This window comes from Akebia trifoliata, chromosome 2, assembly GCF_017979445.1.
Source record: "Akebia trifoliata isolate Shusen 1 chromosome 2, ASM1797944v1, whole genome shotgun sequence".
Taxonomy (NCBI): Eukaryota; Viridiplantae; Streptophyta; class Magnoliopsida; order Ranunculales; family Lardizabalaceae; genus Akebia; species Akebia trifoliata.
This window is the reverse complement of record NC_141376.1, coordinates 13,971,666-13,992,174: the sequence shown is the minus strand read 5'-3', so window position 1 is coordinate 13,992,174 and position 20,509 is coordinate 13,971,666. Positions and strand designations below refer to the sequence as shown.

Genomic DNA, 20,509 nt, shown 5'->3' with positions numbered 1-20,509 from the left:
GATCTATTGGAACTTTTCTCCAAACATTATCACTCTTTCTTTCATTTATTTAAATTTATTTATATATTCTTGTCAACCTTGATATATTTTTAGTGTAAAATGATAATAAAAATCTCAATGATTTCGTGAAATTTTATAAGGTATAATTCATAAAATTTACCTAGTGTCGAACCTCGACACTAAAATGAATGTATTACAATGGCGAGCCTCGATGTTACCTATTATCGAACCTTGAGGAATACCTATAAAAAAATGTTATAATACATTCTAATGTCAACGTTCGATGATAGATAATGTTAAGCCTCGATGCTATAATATATTCATTTCAGTGTCGAGGTTTGACACTAGGTAAATTTTATGAATTGTACCTTGGGTATTTTGAAAAATCATTGAGTTTTTATCAATTTCCATTATATATATGATTTTAAAATAAATGAAAGAAAGGAGAGTTGATAACATTTGGTGGGAAGATCCAATAGATCGTGAAAAATTACTTTTTCTGATGCAAAAATAACAACCCCTAAGACCCCTAAACCTTTTATAAATTGCAATATGATAATTATTGAATTAACACAATGTGATTAAACTAATTTTTGCAACAAACACAAATTTTTGGTATAAGGATTTGATGATAATGATGATCTAATTACTAATTACTCAACATAAACAGTGATAATGACGAGAATTGGATCATTCTGTTTTATTTAATTAAAAGTCTGTCATACTTAAGTATAAACAACATATAGAGACTATAAAAAGGTTTAAATTTAACTTACAATCTGGATAGGCTCAAAACCTTTCTCGATCGAAGTCTTCACTGCATCCAATAAAAGTTGAGTCTTTCTACTGATGGCGGGCCATTTATTCTCCGGTTTTGAACCAGACTCCTTAATCCTTTTAACCAAGCTTGCAAATTCCGTCACCATGCGGGCTTCTTGGGGGAGATCTGTCGAGACGATATGCTTGCTTGGCAACGGGTTCCACCCTGTTACAAGTTCTGTGAATCCAGATTTCGATGAGAGAGTAAATGAAGCGGAGTCCTCCTCAAAAGGAATAACGAAGTCGTTAAGATGAAGGGTTCCACTTGTCCCAATCACAGTTAAATCCATGGTCAGATTGGAAAGGAAGGAACAGTGGTAGGTTGCTACCTTGCCATCTTCCCATTGAAAGCTAGACCCACATGATAGAAGTACTCCGGATTCGTTGAAAATGGGTCCACGGAGTGCGGTTGCGGTTTTGGGAAGTTCAAAATCTACAGCCCATAAAATCGATCTGGTGCAGTACCAACCAACGTCGCCAAGAGCTCCAAGGCCATCGAGATCTGATTTCACCCGAATATCGTTCTTGAGAAAATTGGGATCTGCACCAAATGTGAAGACACTGTGTACCTGCAAAGCCCATGGAAGACTGACTGACTATATCAAGAACAATTGTAGACACCTAAATGAACCATATGGAGTGAGGTTTCACCGACTGACACCCCAACTTTTATTATTACATCCCAATTTCTTAAATTATTTATCATACCCCAGTCAAAACACACCCTTCAAACATTACAAAGGTTTGGCTCAAATTATAATCTCAACATGACACAAAACATTATATATAACAGTCATTCAAACAATTTCAGTAGTTGTTTACAATAGTGATTAGGCTCATATAAAAGCCTAAACCCAAAAAAATAGAAATCTAGCGGAAAATAAAAATGAGAGAGCTGCTATTGGCACCCCAACTTTTACTTATTCTGAGGCATCCACTTATTTTCTTTATTTTTAATTGGGGTGTAATAAGTAAAAGTTGAGGTGCTAATGGCAGGTCTCTTTATCTAGGTGGCAACCATAATTGTAAAGGAAAATGTATATCTCATAAGAAAAACAACAGATCATCTATAGCCATTGAATTTTTTTTTTCCCCATGTTTCTTCAATCAAAAGCCCTCATAATCTCAACTAGTAAAATACATTACTTTTATATGAAACCTCTGCAAAATTAAGAACAATTGTCATTTTAATTAAAGTGCCTTGTAACTTGTAGAGACAAAACAATCATAAATCCCCTCTCCCCTTCTCAATAACAACCCACAAGTTCCCATTCCATTCAAAATATTTTGTTTTATTTTTAAATTACTGGATTTTCAAATTCTAGTGGGTTTCAATAGGTTGGTTTGTAGTAAAAATTGAATGATTGGAAGGCTTTTGCTAAGATCCTTACAATGATATCCATTATTAGTTATTCAACTTAATTATAAAATTATTATTTACTTTGCTGTTGGAACTCCAATAATATTCTTAAAAACAAATAAAAATGTGATAGAGAGCAATTATATGGTTATTTAAGTTGGAGGAGCGTTCAAGGGACATAAGTAAGAACAAGCTAAAACTTGTATCTCAACAGAAAAGCACTTTGTGCCTGAACTATCAGGTTATAAGTTCTATCTCATGCTTATGAAACAAGACAACAAAACAAAAGCAAAAAAAGTATTTCACTTAATAATTTCTGAGGTTTTATCTTAAGAGAAATAAAGCAAAGATATTGTCAAGAAAAAAAAAAGATAAAACAGAGAGAACACTTATATAACTGTAGAAGAATAGACGAAAATCTATAGAATGAAGACTAGATCAGCTGCATTTCTAGTGCATAATTGACAAAAATGTCCAGATCCAAGACTTGTTTAGCTTGATGATATGTACCAAAATATTGTCCCCTTGAGAAGGAAGAATAGGTTTCTATGACAAATGCCCATGAATGACATCTGAAGGGTCCACAAAAGGAAAAAATAAAATAGATAATTTCAATCCTTCAATTAAAGCCATTGAGAAGTCATACATCAATGAAAGCAATCAGCTTCTTAAGCTCTTTGTTAAGTTCTCAATTCACCTCCCAATGTACCGTCAGATGGCAGTAAGTGCACCCATCCTTCGATTGGGTACAACACATAAGGTAGTTTATAAAGGTATGAGTGTGAGCACTAAAACTTTTCAATATATGAGAAAATAGAAATTCTTCTAAACATTGGAAGCATTTAAACATCTTTTTTAAAGTAATTAAAGTAATGGTCTAGTGATTTCTAGCAAGAAGATAAAACTCTTCCCAAACTCAAGTACAAAGATTACTTGGATGTCTTAACCATGTCTCAAATTTTTATAAAGATCTTGTTGAAGAAAAAGCTTTGTTTTCTCAATGTCTTAAAAAATAATACTCTTGATTGGAATTTTTCACTCACTCAAGTAGTTTAAAGGATAACCAAGGAATCAATAACACTCCCTTTTTTAAATATTGCCCATCTAAAAGCCCACACGATCATTTAAAATGACACCTCAGACATAAGATATGATAATATTACTGAACAAAAAAATAAGTGGTGAAGAAAAATTGGAAAAATTTACCTCTCGAGTATGGATCTCGCTTAATTTAAATTCTCCACTTTAAAGAAAGAGATTATTTATATAGTTATGTGTATTAACAAAAATTTTAAGTCAATCTACTTAATCAGAAAATTCTTGTAAGAATTTTTTTTATTAAGTTCTTCTAAGAATTGATTGTGGATCTGTGAAAGAAGTTTCGGAAGAAAGATGTTTTTTTTGATATTTAATATTTTAATTTATCAAAGGAAATACTAATTTTTCTCTGTGGTTTACTTACTCCAGAATTTTTGCAGGGACATGGCACAACCGAACAAATTTAAAGTCTTACCTAGTCCCCAAAGGACATAATCACTAACATTAACTCCATCTTAAAGGCAAAGTAATAAACATGACTAAGATGCATCTACTCCCAAAAGAACTTAAAAAGATTCTTAAGAAAGATTATCATCTCAAAAGAGCTTTAAAGGAGAAAACTCTCAGAATTCATTAACACACAGCCTTTATGTACAGGACCACCTTTTGTCTTCTCTCCTTAAACCTTGTGACCTTCCACCACATTCTCAAATCGAATACCTTATTGCTAAATAATTTTCTTCTTCCCCTCAAAAACCTATTTCATTCTTGAACATACGGTAAAACCCATCACTACTATCAATATATCCTTGAAAATCTCATTCAGCCAAAGAAGGCAATTTCTTGGGCATTCTCAAAATTCATAATCATTGATGTCATTCCACGACATAGATAAGAATGTGGGAACATTCATGCACATTGTTGCACTTCTCGACAAACAATAGTTTTCTATAATGATTTCGACTACAGAAAGCCTGGGAAAATGTCTTCATGGTTCAAAACTGTCTTCAAACATTCATGGTTTGTCCAATTTGCTCAAATATTCCAAGCTCCATTACCATATTGGTTTGTTTCTTGGTTTAAAAAGTTTGGGGCAATTGTTCATATCCTCCATTCTCCCCTTAAAGAGGCCTTTCTTCAGCATAAAATTGATAATGTCTGGTATCCATATACTTATCATCTCCTTTCCTTCTTTGCTAAATATTGCATCCCCTGGATACTCAAATGGGAATTTGGTATTATCACCAACACTTTTCCTCCATTATTTTCTTGTCAAATATGCTAAAAATGGTGGGACAAATATGCTTTAAATTTTTATGCTTCAAAATTCTTTTCTACAAGGGGTTTATTTGCATAAGATTGATTCTGAATTTTTTTTTTTTTTAAACCAACAGGAATTTCCCGATCTTCTAAAAGTTGGAATGAAAAAGTTGACTAAGTCATTTTAAACTAAATGATTCACAACCCTCTCCGCTCAAGCAATCATTTTAAGCCACCTTTCTTTTCAATGGGTCATATAGCAGCCCAATCAACCATTATAATTTATATCGATCTTGTCCCAGATTGCTTTGATCGACTTCAACGTAGTTTAGGACCCGTGGTGCAACTTTGACTGACAGAATTTCTTTTGGCTTTATCTACTTTTATAAAGCAAACAGTTGATGTATTGTTAAAGCATCTTAATCATTTTTCGACTTCAATTTCAAGTCCTATGAATTCCAAATGGTTTTAAGTCCATCATCAATCATTGATGGATTCAAACATACTCCAATCCATGTATTTAATCAAGGATATGATCTGCCTGTCTAAAGTAAATTAATAGATAGTCTAGTTGTTGCCATGATCTCGGTTATCAATGGTCTTAATCGCTACTTTGATGGTTGTGGTCTTCTGTCCCGCCTCTTTCCTATGCAATATCTTGGTGGGAAAGTACATAATATTTTTTGAGGTAGTATGGGGATCATAACCCTATTTATAGGCCCTAACACCGTCTTTAACCCATCATAAAAGATGATTCATGCCTTAAAGGCAACATGGTTTCTACACAAACGAAACACAGTTTCTACTTGATAGTTAAAGGGGCACGTTTTGTACATGGTTTCTATACAATCAATGGATTCCACATTAACTCTATCACATACTACATGCCCTATTGTACGAGTAGGATGTGTTATGGACCCTTATTATGTATTGATTGATAACCAATTAAGTAGGTTCCATTAGCAATCCATTCCTTTGATTTGACTGTCGACATGTCTTCATGGTTTGATCTATGTATGCCCAATTTTATGAATATAATTTCTAACAATGACATGATTGGTGAAGGGCACTAAGCAATGCTACTGTAAAAAAGTTTGCCTTTCACAACACACATTATCAAAAGCCTCGTGGTTTGGAACCTTTTTTGACTCACTAGAGTCAAATCAAGATTGTTGAGTCAGAATCTTTAGGTGACTCTTGACTCTGCCAAACTCAGCTAGCTCAATATTCTCAGCTTTGACTAAGCAATCCGAATATGGAAGTTTTGACTTCAAGGACTGACTGTTAGCCTTTCACAAGATATCGGTTACACCCCAACATAAGAATATACCCATTTTTCTACTTTTTATTTTTATATTTTAAATTTATATCTTAACTTTATTAGTTGCACTTCTCAGCATTGCTACTATCGAAATGTATGTATTATTTTAAACTAATATATAAAAACGCATGTTTACAATCATGGGCAACCTTATTAAATTTCTATTTTAACCTTACTAGTTGTACTTCATTAGCAACATAGTTAAATTTCTATATTAACCTTATTAGCTAAAAGGGATTGGCCCAGTGGCAAGCCGGGCCTTGATAAGCTCCTTAGGAACCCCACAAAGCTATGGATTCCTTGGGGCCACCCTCCAAGGTCCGGTTGACCCTCGACTCAACCAATTGCACGCAGAACTTTCTAAGGGGGCGGAGTGCGTGTGTGTGTGACCGTAGGATTAGTCTCACCCGAAGGATGGGGATACCCCCGTCATTTTTTTTTTCCTTTTCCCTTTTTTTCTTTTTTGGAGTACAGTGAGGATTTTTTAAAGTGACGTGCAACTTGACTTAAATTCTCTTGCTGTAAATAGTTCAACAACTTTCCTTATCCTCATAAATTCCTTAAAAATCCTCTTTGCTATGATATTACTAACCTGAATTGAGCTACTTCATCCCTCACTACCAAATTTATTTTATAAAAATCTTTCCATATATAAATAAATAAATAATCGAATTTTCAGCTCCACAAAAAATTAATATACAAGTACAACACAAAAATATCAATACGATAACGGAAAGAAAAAAATTTTGAAAAAATTCCAAAAACGGTACACTATTCATTTTAATTCCGAAAATGAAATTAAAACATTTTCGTTCAAGTGGAAATTTTTTTCCTATTTTATAAAACAGTAAATACTTTCCCTGTTTTACTTTAAGTAAAACATTTTAATTCCGAAAATGGTAAATTACCGAATTTGGAATTAAAATGAATAGTGTGCCGTTTTTGGTAATTTTTCAATTTTCAGAGCATGTTTTGAAAAATCACCCAAATAATAATTTCAACGAAATTCTAATTCCAAATGCAAAAAATCTAACAGAATTTCTTTACCAATTTATTCTATAATATATTTCATACAGGTAAATAACAAAAAAATTGATTTGTTTTTTAGTTCCTCACAAAATTCATATATAATAGGAAATTATTAAAATAATAATTTGAATTAAATTCTAATGGTAAAATTTAACAGAACTTACCGATTTGAGTTGACCAAAACGGTGCGAATCGGATAAAAATTCTTTCATCTTTGCAGTCCTCGGATGATGCATCCACATGGTTCCATCCATGAATTGTACACCGTTGGACTCACAAGCCTCCAATATCAGATCAAACTCAGCTACATTCAACGCCACTGGTTTCTCCAGAAGCACGTGTTTCTTCTTCTCAGCAGCCAACACTGCCCATCGCAAGTGTAAGCTCGTAGGGAGAGGCACGTACACAGCTTCTACGTGTGGATCGTCAAGAACCCCTTCGTAACTACCGTAGATCTTGGCTGATGAAGGGAAACCATTTTCAGCCGCAAATCTCTTGGCCTTGTCGATCGAACGGCTCCCGATGGCGTAGAGTTCTGCGTTGGGAGACAGAATTATGGCTCGCGATACCTTGCGAGCGATCTCTGCACCACCCAGGATTCCGAATCGGACCGGTATTTCAGCCATTAATGGACTCTGGTTCAGAAACTAGAAGATAAAATTGTGGAAGATTTATAGGAGGCCGGGTTTTGGGCTTTTGGGACACTTTATTTCCAACAAAGCCAAGGGATGGGAATCTTTTAGAATCTTTAAGAAATGAATAACGATGAATTGACGCATCAAGGGCACAGAACCGCACATCTTTTTCCTGTGTATCCCGATGAAAACGTGATTATGTACCCTTGCCGCACCATCCGCGTATTTCCTCATTTACGAGAAACGTAGCACTTTTTAGTATTGTTGTTTAGGAAAATGCAGGAATGACACAAACGGATATTCAAATGTGACAAAAATGATGTGATGGCGTGCCTATAACCGTAGATGCCAAATATATTTGATTTGGATATTAGAAAATATTTTTATGAAACTAATTTATATTTAAAGCTCTTAAAATTAAAGTTGTAGGGGTCAAATTTGTGATTTGTCTCGAGATCTGCTCTCCTTCACTCGATCGATCTTGATTTACCCTTCAATTGGTGGTCCCTGCACTACAAACACTCTGACGTCCAAGTCACGAAAATGTTAGAAAATATGTATCTCACTTTAAGAAAATTTTGCATACCTTTTTCATAGTATAGAAGTCCCATTTATAGATTTCTAAGATAGTTTCCATGTTTTAGTAAGTTTCCTTATTCATCATTTTCTCTAATAGCATTTTTCCTTGATATTCTCCTATTTTGTCGGTTCGTATCCCATTCGAAGTCGGATTGCTTCATTTAGTATTAAATCTCGTAATTTTAGGGATCTACAATGTTATTTGGACCTAGACGTACTCTCCGACCTTGTACGTTATGTCGTTCGTTTTACTGATCACACATCTCTCTCGAAGGTTCGGATGCCATACTCTTGCATGTTCTTGCCACGTGTCCTGTAACCCAAGGCTGATAAATTTTCCCTCCACAATGCCCCCTCTCGGAAGTTTAGGCACAACCTAAGGTTCTAAGGCTCATTATCCAATCCTATGCCTCAAGGCATTGTACATGTGGTTTTGCTAGGTTCATTCCCCTTTTAATGGGCGTGTTGATTGAGCATCCCCAGATCCTCTTTTAAGGTCTTGCTTACGTGTTGATTCCCTATATGTCATATTTAATGTGTTGACAGAACAATGTGAATGGATTCAAAGAGGTGTTTATGTCTCATGTATTATGTTGGCGATTATTTACTACTTACACACACGTATTACACCTTCATTGGCTCTATTGCCAACCGTTTCCACTTGGTGACCTTGATCGTCGTGCCTCATAATACAAGTTTTTTACTTGGTGGCATCATCTCTTGAGGTTCGTCTTCCCCATCATTACTTGGGTTTTCAATGTGACTCAGGTAGTTGACTTCTCACAAATCTAGAAGACCCTTCTTCTATTTAAGGGACCACTTACCCCATTTCTTGTCATCTTCTCCTCTATCTCGCCCTAGTGCCCCTTGTCTCTTTCCATGTGCTTCTTTCCTAGATTGGTTCTTCTCCTTCTACTTCTCTTCGTCTTTAATGTACATTTCTCTCTTAACTTTCTTTTTGAATTTCTTTTTCTCTTATTTTCCTTCTTTTAAACTCTTAGTATAGAAAGAAAAAAAAAAAAACCTATATACCCCCTGTTAAACTGGAAATTGAATCTGTCAATGATCAATTCGCCATTGCTAACTCTATCCCCACCTCCTATACTAAGGCACTCGAACCCTTGGAACAATGGGAGAAGGACACTACAGTAATCTACTAGGATCAGCTCCTTGTTGACTCCAAATTCCCTTGAGTCCCTTAACTCGCCAAGTCCTCAATTTTTACCACAAGGCCCCTAGCCAAATGACGGCTAATTTTTACCAAATCATTCAAATGATTGAGTTGGTAAACTTGAAGTTGGCAGAGCATTATAGGCTCAGACTTGACGATATTCGTGCTCAGTTCACGATGAGCATGAAATTGCCTCGACCCTTTTTCACTAAATAGTGTAGAGGGGTCTGATTGGTAAATTGGGGTTTTTTAAAAATGAGAATCGCCACCTAATTTAGGTCTAGGAATCACAAATAACTCTGAATGCATACGGATCGGTCCACGAATCAGAGAAATGGGTAAGGGGTCAGATTACGGGTTTCGAAATGGGTTAGGCACTGAACCCGCCCAATCGAGATAATCAGTCTCTACTACAATCCAAAATTATCCTATGGTCAACATACAAAGACTAAAAATCAAACTAAGGTCCAATCATTATCAATCTGTACCGGGTTGGCCAAACGAATCTTACTACTAAGATTCTTCAATTATTATATGATTTCTCGAATTTCGCACAAAAAACAGAATTTATGAAAAAGCCCTAATCTCATATCATTTTCTAAAATTCGCATGATAATATTTCTCAAATCGTCTAAAATAAAAACTCATGAAATTTCTCAAATAGGAAAATTATAAATATAAAACTGCTAAGTTGGCAACTTATGAAGTTTCTAAATTTGAAATTTGAAATTTCCTAAATTAGAATTTGAAGAAAATGTGATGAATTCCCAAATTAGAAGTTTATAAAAATGAACTCTCCAAAATAGAAAGTTTTGAAAAAAATAAAATATCTATAATTAAAAAATCCAGAATTTCCATGAACATGAAATTTCTAAAAAAGAAATTATAAAATCTTCTAAATTGGGAAATTACTAAAATTTGAAATTTCTAAATTAGAAATTTATGAATATATGTTTTTCCAAAATAGAAAATCATGCAATTTTCATATTAGAAAGTTTCAAATATCAATTTTTCGAAACAAACTTTTGCTCAAAACTTTTCAAAGTAGAAAATTTGAGTGAAAAATTCCAACAATTTATAACTTTCCAAAAGAAGGATCTTGTGAATATGGAATCCCAAATTAGAAAAATCATGAGTCTACAATGAATCACTAAGTTGAAAATTTACAAAAAAAAAATGTTATAATGCTTATCAAATTGGAGATTGATAAATATCAATGCATACAAAATTTTCAAATTTAAAGAAAAAAATCCACATTCATCAAATTCTTGAATTAACTAAACGAACAGGCACACGTAATTTTCAATTTTTTCAAAATAATTATCATTCAACGACATGCATATTTGTTAAGACGAGAAGGGCACTAATCATATGGAATAACCTTAAAATAATACAAAAAGTTTAAACCTATATCATCATAAGCCATACAAATCCGATTCAAGCACAACAATTGTAAAATTTAAAAAAAAAAACAATTCCCCTAATCCTATTAACATGCGAAAATAAAAAATAATAATAAAATAAATAAATAAAATAGATGCATAAAAATATTCTCCTTGTCCTACCGATGTGCAAAGTAAATAAGAAAATAAAAAATGCATAAAAAAATATTTTCCTAATCCTAGCGTTATGCAAAAATAAATAAAAACTAAAGAAGATATATAAAATAAATATTCTCCTAACCCTATTGATACGCAAAAAATAAGAAAATAAAAAATGCATATAAAATATTCTCCTAATCTCATCATCTTGCAAAAGAATAAATAAAACTTAGAAAAGTATACATAAAAAGTTCTCATAATCTCTTTGATATAAAAACATAAAGAGATACATAAAAAATATCTCACCAATCCTATTGATACGTAAAAATAAATGAAAACATAAATAATACAAAAAAAGATTCTCCTAATACTACCAACGTGCAAAAGTAAATAGAAAAATAAATAAATAAATAAAAACTAAAAAAGACTTGCCTATAGAATGAAATAGTAGTGAATTGATTCCTTTAGATCCAACCTAAAGACTTGCGAATATTCGCGGCTGCGAAAAGACGAGAGTAGAGAGAGATGTACTGGTATGCACTGTGGTGGTGAGGAAGATGGCTGCGTTGTATTCTAAAGAAGATGATGGCTGAGAGAGATGGCTGGGAGGGTTGTGGGTTTTGACGTGAATGCAGCAGTGGGGTTGTTAGAAGTATGGCAATGGAGATGATGAAAATGAGTTGGGTTGTTGTAGGACCAAACGTGAGAGAGGGAGAGGAGGGCTGAGAGTGAGAGAGAAGGACAGAAATATGAAGGAGAAGGGGGCTGAAAAACATGGGAGAAATGAAGGCAGAGAGAATAAAAGACATGTGATTGATGAAGACTCAATAGAGATGTGGTCTATGGAGATGTGAAAAGAGAGGGAGAGACGTTGCAGGTGGGCTACGAGGGAGGTGCAAGCAGAGAGAGAGGTGTTGCAGGTGGGCTATGAGGGAGAAGAAAGAGGTGCAACAGCTACATGTTGGAGAAGGTCTATAATGGACTATGAGGGCCAAGAGTTGGGCAGAACGTTATTGTAGGGAAAGGAAGCTATGATAACAAGGAGTTGGTTGGGCAGAGAGAGGAGAAGAGGTGCAACAGAGAAGAAGATGAGTGCAGTCTCAAAGGGAAGAAGGGGTAACTTCATTGGAGAAGAAAACGTGGAGAGAGAGCAGGTTCTGAGGAAGATGTTGGGCAGCAATGGGCTGTTATAGAACATCAAAGTGAGTAGAGAAGGGCAGAACTCAGTCAAAAAAAGTGTTGCACCAAGTTGCAGCAATAGAGAAGAAGACAACCAATTCAAAAACAAATGAGAACTTCTTTGTTTCGTCCAGCTCCTTTTATAGAAGCTAGGGCCCTGTTCGTTTGGGCTTCAAAAGCCGGCTTTTTGAACTTTTTTGACTTTTAAGCCGAAGAAGCCAGTTGATCAACGTTCGTTTAAGCTTTTTTAACGCTAACCGATTAAAAAAAAAGCCAAAAAATGGCTCATTTTAAGAGTCGTCCCGTGCTCGCTTCTAAGTTGGGCTCTCGCGCGGAGCTAATTACCGAAATATATTTTAAGTGAAAATACCGAAATACCCCTGACTTTTAATAAAATTTTCGAACTGATTTTAACCTAAATCGAAAGAGAATCGAACTGATCCTCTTCGTCTTCTTCGAGCCGATCGATTATCAACCCTTTCTCCTCTCTCAACTTCATCGCCTTCAACCTAATCGATCGATTGTCCCTCACGTTACAAGAAACGAGAAACGTTTTACGTTTCTCATCTTCTCCAACAAGTTCGCCCAATCGACTGTCGACTGTCGAACTCAACTTCGTCTCCTTCAAACCGATCGAATCTCTCATCGATCCTTGTTGCACAGATCATTTCCTCCCTCTCTCTCATCTTTTCCTCATAACTAACCGAGTAAAAAGCCCCAACGGTGACGGCAGATCTCGTCTCATCTCATTACAGGCTGCCATTAACGATCTCTTCTGTAACAGCAGCTCTCGTCCCTAGCTTTCCTCCATTAACGATCAATTAAGGTATTGCTTTTTAATTTATTTATTTTTATTACTGATTTTACTGTAAATCAAATTGGGGAGTTCTTTTTATTATGGATTTTATTGTAAATCGACTTGATCTGTGAATGTACTATGGTTCAACATATGACTGATCTCGAACCTTGCAATCGACTTATATTCAGCACCTCTTCAAGTGACACACACTTCTCTGTCAAAATCTCTCTTCCATCTTTTTGGTAGAATCTGATTGTTCAATGGTATTAGAATAATAGGCGAGCTCGGTATCCATTGAAATAAAAGAGTGATTTTGCAACACAACAATAAAACCAGTTGTGTTTTATGGAGCTCATTGTTTAGTTGTTTGTGAAGGAACTATGATGCAACCAGTTTTTTACAAAAATGATTGGATGATTTTTTACCAAAATTTTGTACAGAAACATTATGAGAGCAGATGAGAAAAATGATTGGTAGGGACATCCCTCCTTTTGCTCCAATTTATAGATGAAAGCAGATGAGAAAATTGATCTAATTTAAGGTAAATTGGATTTCATAATTTTCCAACCACATCCATTATTGATCTCATTTTCTAGGATTCCTAAGTTCAACTCACCAAATATTTTGTTCATTCCCCATAAGAGTTTTTATGACAAATTTCTAGAATTCGCTGAAATTTTTTCCAAACCTACTCTCCAATTGAAACCATAAGAGCTTTGACTGTGTTTGTTATCTTCTTGAACATGAATTTTGATGCTGAAAGAGGAAATAATTAATTATTTTTAAGGATTTAGATGTCATATGAAACCATTTACTCCTAATCATGGGACCACCGTTGGGTCTTTGGATTGAACTAATTTACTCCTAAACATGGGCATTAATTTTATGACATCTATATTGTAATCATGCTAGTATGTTGTTTTACTTTCTTGTAATCATGTGGTTTTCATTCTCTATTTTTAATATAAACTCTCTTTAGATTTTGTATGACTTAAAGTTTATATGATTAAATGAGTAAAAGTTGGAGTGACAATAGCATCTCTCAATATTTATGAAAGATACTATTGGCACCAACTTTTACTTTTCTCTTCTCTTAATCCAATAAGCCTGTTAGTTGAATCTCTGATGTATTTATTCCATTAAAGTGTTCATTTAACGACAAATAAGATCTTATGTAGTATGTGTCTGCACACGCAACGGTTGACCGATGGGTTTAGTGTATTGTTTGATATTTTTAACATTTATTTACAGTGATATTTGTTTATGATAATTATTTGTTTGCTCATTATTCTTGTTGTTGTTACTTATATTTCAGAACGTTTTTTATTCCTTATTCTTATCCATTACTTTTCATTTTTTTTTAAATGAATAATCAAATTGTCAGATGCCGAGACAAAAAGTAACAGAACCAAAAGAAATAGAGTCAAAAATTGATTCCGCAAGATGGACACCCTATCTTCATAAGATTTGGGTTGATATCTGTGTGGAATTGGTTAAGAAGGGAAAGAGACCCGGTACTTCATTGAATGTATCAGGGTATTCATCTCTAATGAAGCAATTTCAGACAACGACCGGGCTTAGTTACACAAAGAAACAACATAAGAATCATTGGGATAAAACGAAAGGTATTTGGGCTAGATGGATTAAATTAAAAGCATGTACTGGAGTGGGTTACGATGCTGTTAACAATAAGATATTGGCGAGCGATGAATGGTGGAATTCTTGGTTGGAGGTAATTTTCGATTAGATTACCAAATAGGAATATTACGTTTATCAATTCAAACTTATAAAACAAGTTTATTTATTTTGTAGAAAAATAAAACTGATACACAATGGCGTTATATCGGACTGGAACATGTTGAAGAGTTGGACATACTATTTGGAGGGACTTATGCTACCGGAGAGTATGTTGCAAGCTCTTGTAATCCTGGTGTGCGTCCATCCACTGAATCATCTAGAGCAGTTGAGCACGAGCTTCGGGATGATGATGATGATGATGATGATGATGCTGCGTTTGTTCAAGAAACGCAACCACCAGAGTCCCAGCCATCAAGGTCCCAACCACCTATCGATATTAGTCCTGATTTTGATGGTGATGGTGATGGTGATGGTATCCCTCCATTTGTTGCACCATCTCGCATGAAATCTAGAAGTAACCTAGATTTTCAACACTCCAAACGACAAAAAATGACGAGTGCAGCTATGTTAGGACGACAAATTGAACGCTTAGTTGAAGCAGTGTCAACGAGGACGAGTGCAAGTAGTGCAACACCCCCACCACCACCTACACAACCCGGTAGCATTAAGGAATGTATTGATTTGTTGGATGCAACAACAGAAATCATTCTTAATAGTGAGCGGTATCGATTTGCACTGAAATTATTCAGTATGAAGAAGGAGTACAGGCAAATTTGGTGTATGCTGAAAACAAATGAACTCCGTATTGGGTGGTTGGATGGCGAAATGGAGGATGCTCGAGTTCATCATTCCAAATAGTGTGTGATTTTAATATGTTTGTGTGGTTTTAATGTGTTTTTTGTATTACCATCTTTCATTGATGGTTATAACTATATGCCACCCCTATGGTGGTATGACAATTCCTGTTTATTATTTTATGTTTTCCTTGGATTGTGTAATATGTCCGTTACGTGGTGAATGCTATTGACAATGTTTATTATATAGTGAATGTTAAACATATTTATCTTATTATCTATATTATTTGAATGTTATAGTTTTAAATGAATAATTTGTAGTTATGTATTTATACAGACTTATGAATTCCAATGATGATATTTCCACCCATGATGGTACGTCTACCGACGATGATATATCCAGTAATGATGAAGTTCATGACGTGAATGCTGTAGATGATGATTTGTCGTTAGATATTTTGGTAACAGGTACCATTGTTGCAATGCATCAATACATGGACACATTTATTTATAGAGAACCACATAGGAATTCTTGTTATATTGGAGCAGATTATGTTCGTGATGTCATTGATGGACTTGGTACCACATGCAATGATTTATTTAGGATGGAACGACATGTTTTCTTAAGTTTGTGTGACATATTAGAAGGAAGGGGTCTGATAAAAGATGAAAAGAAGATATCGATCCAAGAACAAGTTGCAATGTTTGTCTACACCGTGGGTCACAATGAAAGGCATAGGGTACTTAGGGCTACTTTTAAGCATTCATTGGATACTATTAACAAATATTTTCATGTAGTTCTTAGAGCTTTACTTGAAATATCAAAGTTTTTGATCGTTCCTCCTAATCTCAACGAAGTCCCTATGCATATACGAACCAATGAAAGATATTGGCCATATTTCAAGGTATTTTCTCAATGATTTTTCTTTATTTATCATTATTTATAAATAACGTCAAATATAATTAATTATATTTGAATTATGTAAATATAAGGACTGTGTTGGGGCGATCGATGGGACTCACATCAGTGCACATATCCCGTTCGTGCATCAAAATAGATTTCGAGGACACAAAGGCATAACACAAAATGTTATGGCCACTTGTGCGTTTGATATGACATTTACACATGTCGTAGCTGGATGGGAAGGATCTGCTAATGATTCTCGTGTGTTCCTTGATACTATTGCGAAGCCATCATTACAATTTCCACATCCTCCTCAAGGTTAGTTTTTTTAAGTAAAGATAAAATAAAATATTGAAAATGTCATTATTAATAAGTTGTCGTTTTTTTTTCAAGGTAAATATTATTTGGTCGACTCTGGATATCCATTGATGGAAGGCTACCTCGCACCTTATCGGGGTACAACATATCATTTACAAGATTTTAGAAGAGAGTCAAGGTCAAGAACAGATAAAGAATTATTTAACTATATGCATTCTTCTCTTAGGAATGTCATTGAACGATGTTTTGGGGTTTTAAAAGCCAAATGGACAATTTTAAAGTAAATGCCACGTTACAAATTTCAAACATAACGAGATATTACATTGGCTTGTATGGCACTCCATAACTTCATAAGGAAGCATGCAATTGCAGACGAAGAATTTTTACGTTTCGAGCAAGAACAAATTGTGGAAGATGAAGGGGGTGCATCTGAACATGATAATAATAATGAGCATGTAGATCGTCGATCTCGTGTTACCATGGAGAGGACAAGGACTGGAATAACTAATGCATTATATGCTGCTTATGATAGAGTTTAAGAACTTTGATATATTTTGAGTTTGTTATTAATGAAAATTATATATATTTTTGTATGACATTGTAACACTTTTGATTTCCGTATAGTATGTATTTGTTTGAATATTGTGTATGGGATGTTATGTGGATGTCGGATTGTATATAAGATGTTATGTGAATGTCGGATTATATATGGGATGTTATGTTGATATTAAATTGTGTATTATACAGGTATTTTCTTTATCAGAAAAATTTCATATGTCCATTTTTAAGAGGAAGTGCTGCCGAAATTTCGATAAAATCATAAAATTTATACATTGATTTAAATTGAAAATAATTATTTTAATAATTTTTTAATAGAAATTATATATATATTAGTGTAATTATATATTTATTGTATTCTTCTGATCATTTTTTGTGCATTCTGGATGTATTATCAACATTAAGGGTATTCTGGTCATTTTACCAGAATCCAGCAATAAAAAGCTGTAAAACGAACATGCTTTTTTGACTTCTGTGTTTCTGTAACGAACAGGCTTCTGCTGGATATGGCTTTTCAGGCTCTAGGCTTCTGCTTCTCCCAGAAGCCAGCTTCTGGAGCTGGAGCTGGCTTCTGTAAAGAACAGACCCTAGGTTTCTATTTTAGTCTTCTTTTTTTTTTTTAATTTATTTCTCCTTTTCTTCTTATACGTTCTCTCTCTTTCTTTATATATATATATATATATAGGGTCCCGTTCGCCACCCTTAGTTTTACCACACACTTTAACAAACGCGTTTTGTCTTACATGAGTTAGAAGTTTCGGAATGAGCTGATTTTTGGTGAGGATGATCTCTATGGTGAGGAGATCATCCTCACCAAAAATCAGCTCATTCCAAAACTTCTAACCCCATCAAAATAGATTTACAAAAAATGGACGGTCCACGATTTTTTAACGTGTAAACATGGGGCTAAACATTTCGGAATGGGCTGATTTTTGGGGAGGATGATCTTCTAATCATAGAGATCATCCTCACCAAAAATCAGCTCATTCCAAAACTTCTAACCCATGTAGGACAAAAAACGTTTGTTAAAGTGTGTGGTAAAACTTAGGGTGCTCAACATTTCCCATATATATATATATATATATATATATATATATATATATATATATATATTTTTTTTTTTTTGATCTCCTTTTTAGAGAATGATGGTGGGGATCCCATGCTACTTGTACCACGATAGCCCTCCGTCGATGAGTTGTGATTGGTAAATTTATTTTTTGATTTTGTTGGTTGATAAATTTTTGTTTCGGGTTTCAATTTGATTTTAAATTGGGTTTTGTCGACATTTTAATTTAAATTTTAAAAAAAATTCTTTTAATTTGAGTTTGCATTCAATTTCGAATTTTGATTGTTCAATTAGGAATTAATTTCAATTTGATTTGATCGATTGAGTTCGATTTTGAATTTTGAATTTGTTGATTTAATTTAGTTGGGTTTCAATGGAATTTGAATTTTGAATTTATTGGTTAATTGATTTTTACTTTTTTGATTGGTTGATTAATTAAAATTTTTATTTTGATTTTTTTGATTAGTCGATTAATTAAAAATTTTATTTTGATTTTATTGGTTGATTGGTTTTTTAATTTTTTAATTGTTTGATTTTTAATTTGAGTTTGATTTTTAATTTTTATTGTTGATTTTTTATTTGAGTTTGACTTAAATTTTATTTTCATTAGATTGAATTTTTAACTTGGTTTGATTTTAATTATTTTTCATGTTTTCTTAATGATTAAGATCTCTATGTTAGAGTTGGATATTGAAGGGTATTTCGGTTATTTTTATGATTTTTCCTAAATTTCTCTGTTTTTATCGATTTGGATCCTGTTAGATTTGAAATAATATTCTGAGTGCAATGGAGGTGCTTTCGAGATTTTCTGGAGGTCTGAAATTTATGAGGGGTATTTTCGTCATTTTGGTGATTTTTGCAGATTTTTACGAATTTTAGCGTGAAGTTTCTTTCAGTCCCAATGTGATTATTTCTAAGTTTCAAAGTTGTATTTTTCTAACGTGGCGAGATCTCTAAGTTATCGAAATGTGTAACGAACCTAAGTGTACGTATTTGCTAAATCGGGTGTCAGGTGTAGCGGTCCTAAGCGTGCTTAAATTTTTATGTCGAGTTGTAGCAAGTAAGGGGGATGAAAAGACTAGAAACAAAAGGAATTAGGAATAGTACTCACAAGCCTTTGAGTTCTTTGCGCTTATTATTAGGAATTCATGACAATCGGACGACGAATTGTCAAATTAGGCAGATGCAAAAGTGGGGTATCTACAGATGCTCCTCTTTGACAGAGGGTGGAAGTAAACTAGATGGTCAATCTATTGTGGTAGATAGTGCGATATCTGAATGCCAAAGCCAGTGATAGTTCATTTTGCAGTCTAATTCAGCAATTTGTCAAAATGTCCAGATCCTTGAAGGTAAGCTCTCCTTAGGCTAAAAAAATGTCAAATCGTTGAATTTCGAAAAATTCTTCTTGATTAATGCAAATGCAATGAGAGTGCGTGTATGTGCAATAGTGTAGTAATGATTTTGAAATGGTGCATCTCCATTATGCGCATTCATGTTGGGAGGATAACAAACTTAACAGTGAAAAACTGCACAAGGTTAACATAAGATCTGAGCAAAACCTAAGAAAATTATGAATTAAAAATTGAATGAATTAAACATAACTGAGCACAAATTGAGCATAACTGAGCATAATCTGAACAAAACTAAGCTTAAGGTGAGCATAGTCTGAACATAATCTGAGCAAAATCCAAGAAAAAATCTTAGTGGGGTCTTAGCATAATCTGAGTAAAATTTGATAAAACTTGGTGGGTCAGAGCATAATTCGAGAAAACCCTTGATGGCGACTAAGCAAAATATAAAAAAACTCTCGACGGTGTCTGAGCAAAATTTGAGAAAATCCCCGGCTCCTGGCGGTGTCTGAGCATAATCCTAAAAAACCCCCAACGGTGTCTGAACATAATCTGAGAAAATCCTTGGTAGTGTTTGAGCATAATCCGAGAAAACCCCCGGCAATGTTTGAGCAAAATCCAAGAAAACCCCCGGTGGTGTCTGAGCATAATCCAAGAAATGTCTGAGTAAAATCCGAGATAATTCTTGATGGTGTCTGAGTATAATCAGAGAAAATCCTCGGCGGTGTCTGAGCAAAATCCGAGAAAACCCTCAATAGTGTCTAAGCATAATTCGAGAAAACCCTCATCGGTGCCTGAGCAAAATCTGATAATGCGGTGTCTGAGCATAATCCGAGAAGACCCTCGACGGTGGATTTTCAAAAAAAATGAATCTCGGACCAACATTTTAACTTCTTTTTGAACCTTGGGTTTTTTCAAAAATTGCTAGTAAGAGGGTAACTTAATTCAAGGTTAACCTTATCCTTTGGGAGGTTTTAGAACAAAATGTTCCTAGTTTGACAGGAAACATGGTATTGGAGACAATTGAAAACTATTTGAAAAAGAATGCACCTAGTGTAAGGAGAGGAGAGGAGAGGAGAGGAGGGGAGGGGAGGGGGGGGGGGAATATAATTTTTATAAAAAAGAAGTGCCCTTGTTATGATAATTTGAAA

At 34.2% G+C, this 20,509-nt stretch overlaps 1 protein-coding gene and 1 long non-coding RNA gene across 2 annotated transcripts; one reads left to right on the top strand and one right to left on the bottom strand.

Annotated features, from left to right (window-relative positions):
- Positions 1–676: 676 nt before the first annotated feature.
- LOC147409692 (putative oxidoreductase At4g09670) lies at positions 677–7,555 on the bottom strand. Its single transcript, XM_086431586.1, has 2 exons — positions 6,992–7,555; positions 677–1,388 (listed from the first exon to the last, which is right to left on the bottom strand). Exons 1-2 carry the CDS (start codon positions 7,451–7,453, stop codon positions 768–770), a joined length of 1,083 nt encoding a protein of 360 aa, XP_086287712.1. The 5' UTR covers positions 7,454–7,555; the 3' UTR covers positions 677–767.
- A 4,527-nt stretch (positions 7,556–12,082) lies between these two features.
- LOC147409691 (uncharacterized) lies at positions 12,083–14,463 on the top strand. The gene is made up of 2 exons (XR_015175259.1): positions 12,083–12,758; positions 14,116–14,463. It is a non-coding gene; the product is annotated as an uncharacterized LOC147409691 (long non-coding RNA).
- Positions 14,464–20,509: the final 6,046 nt, after the last annotated feature.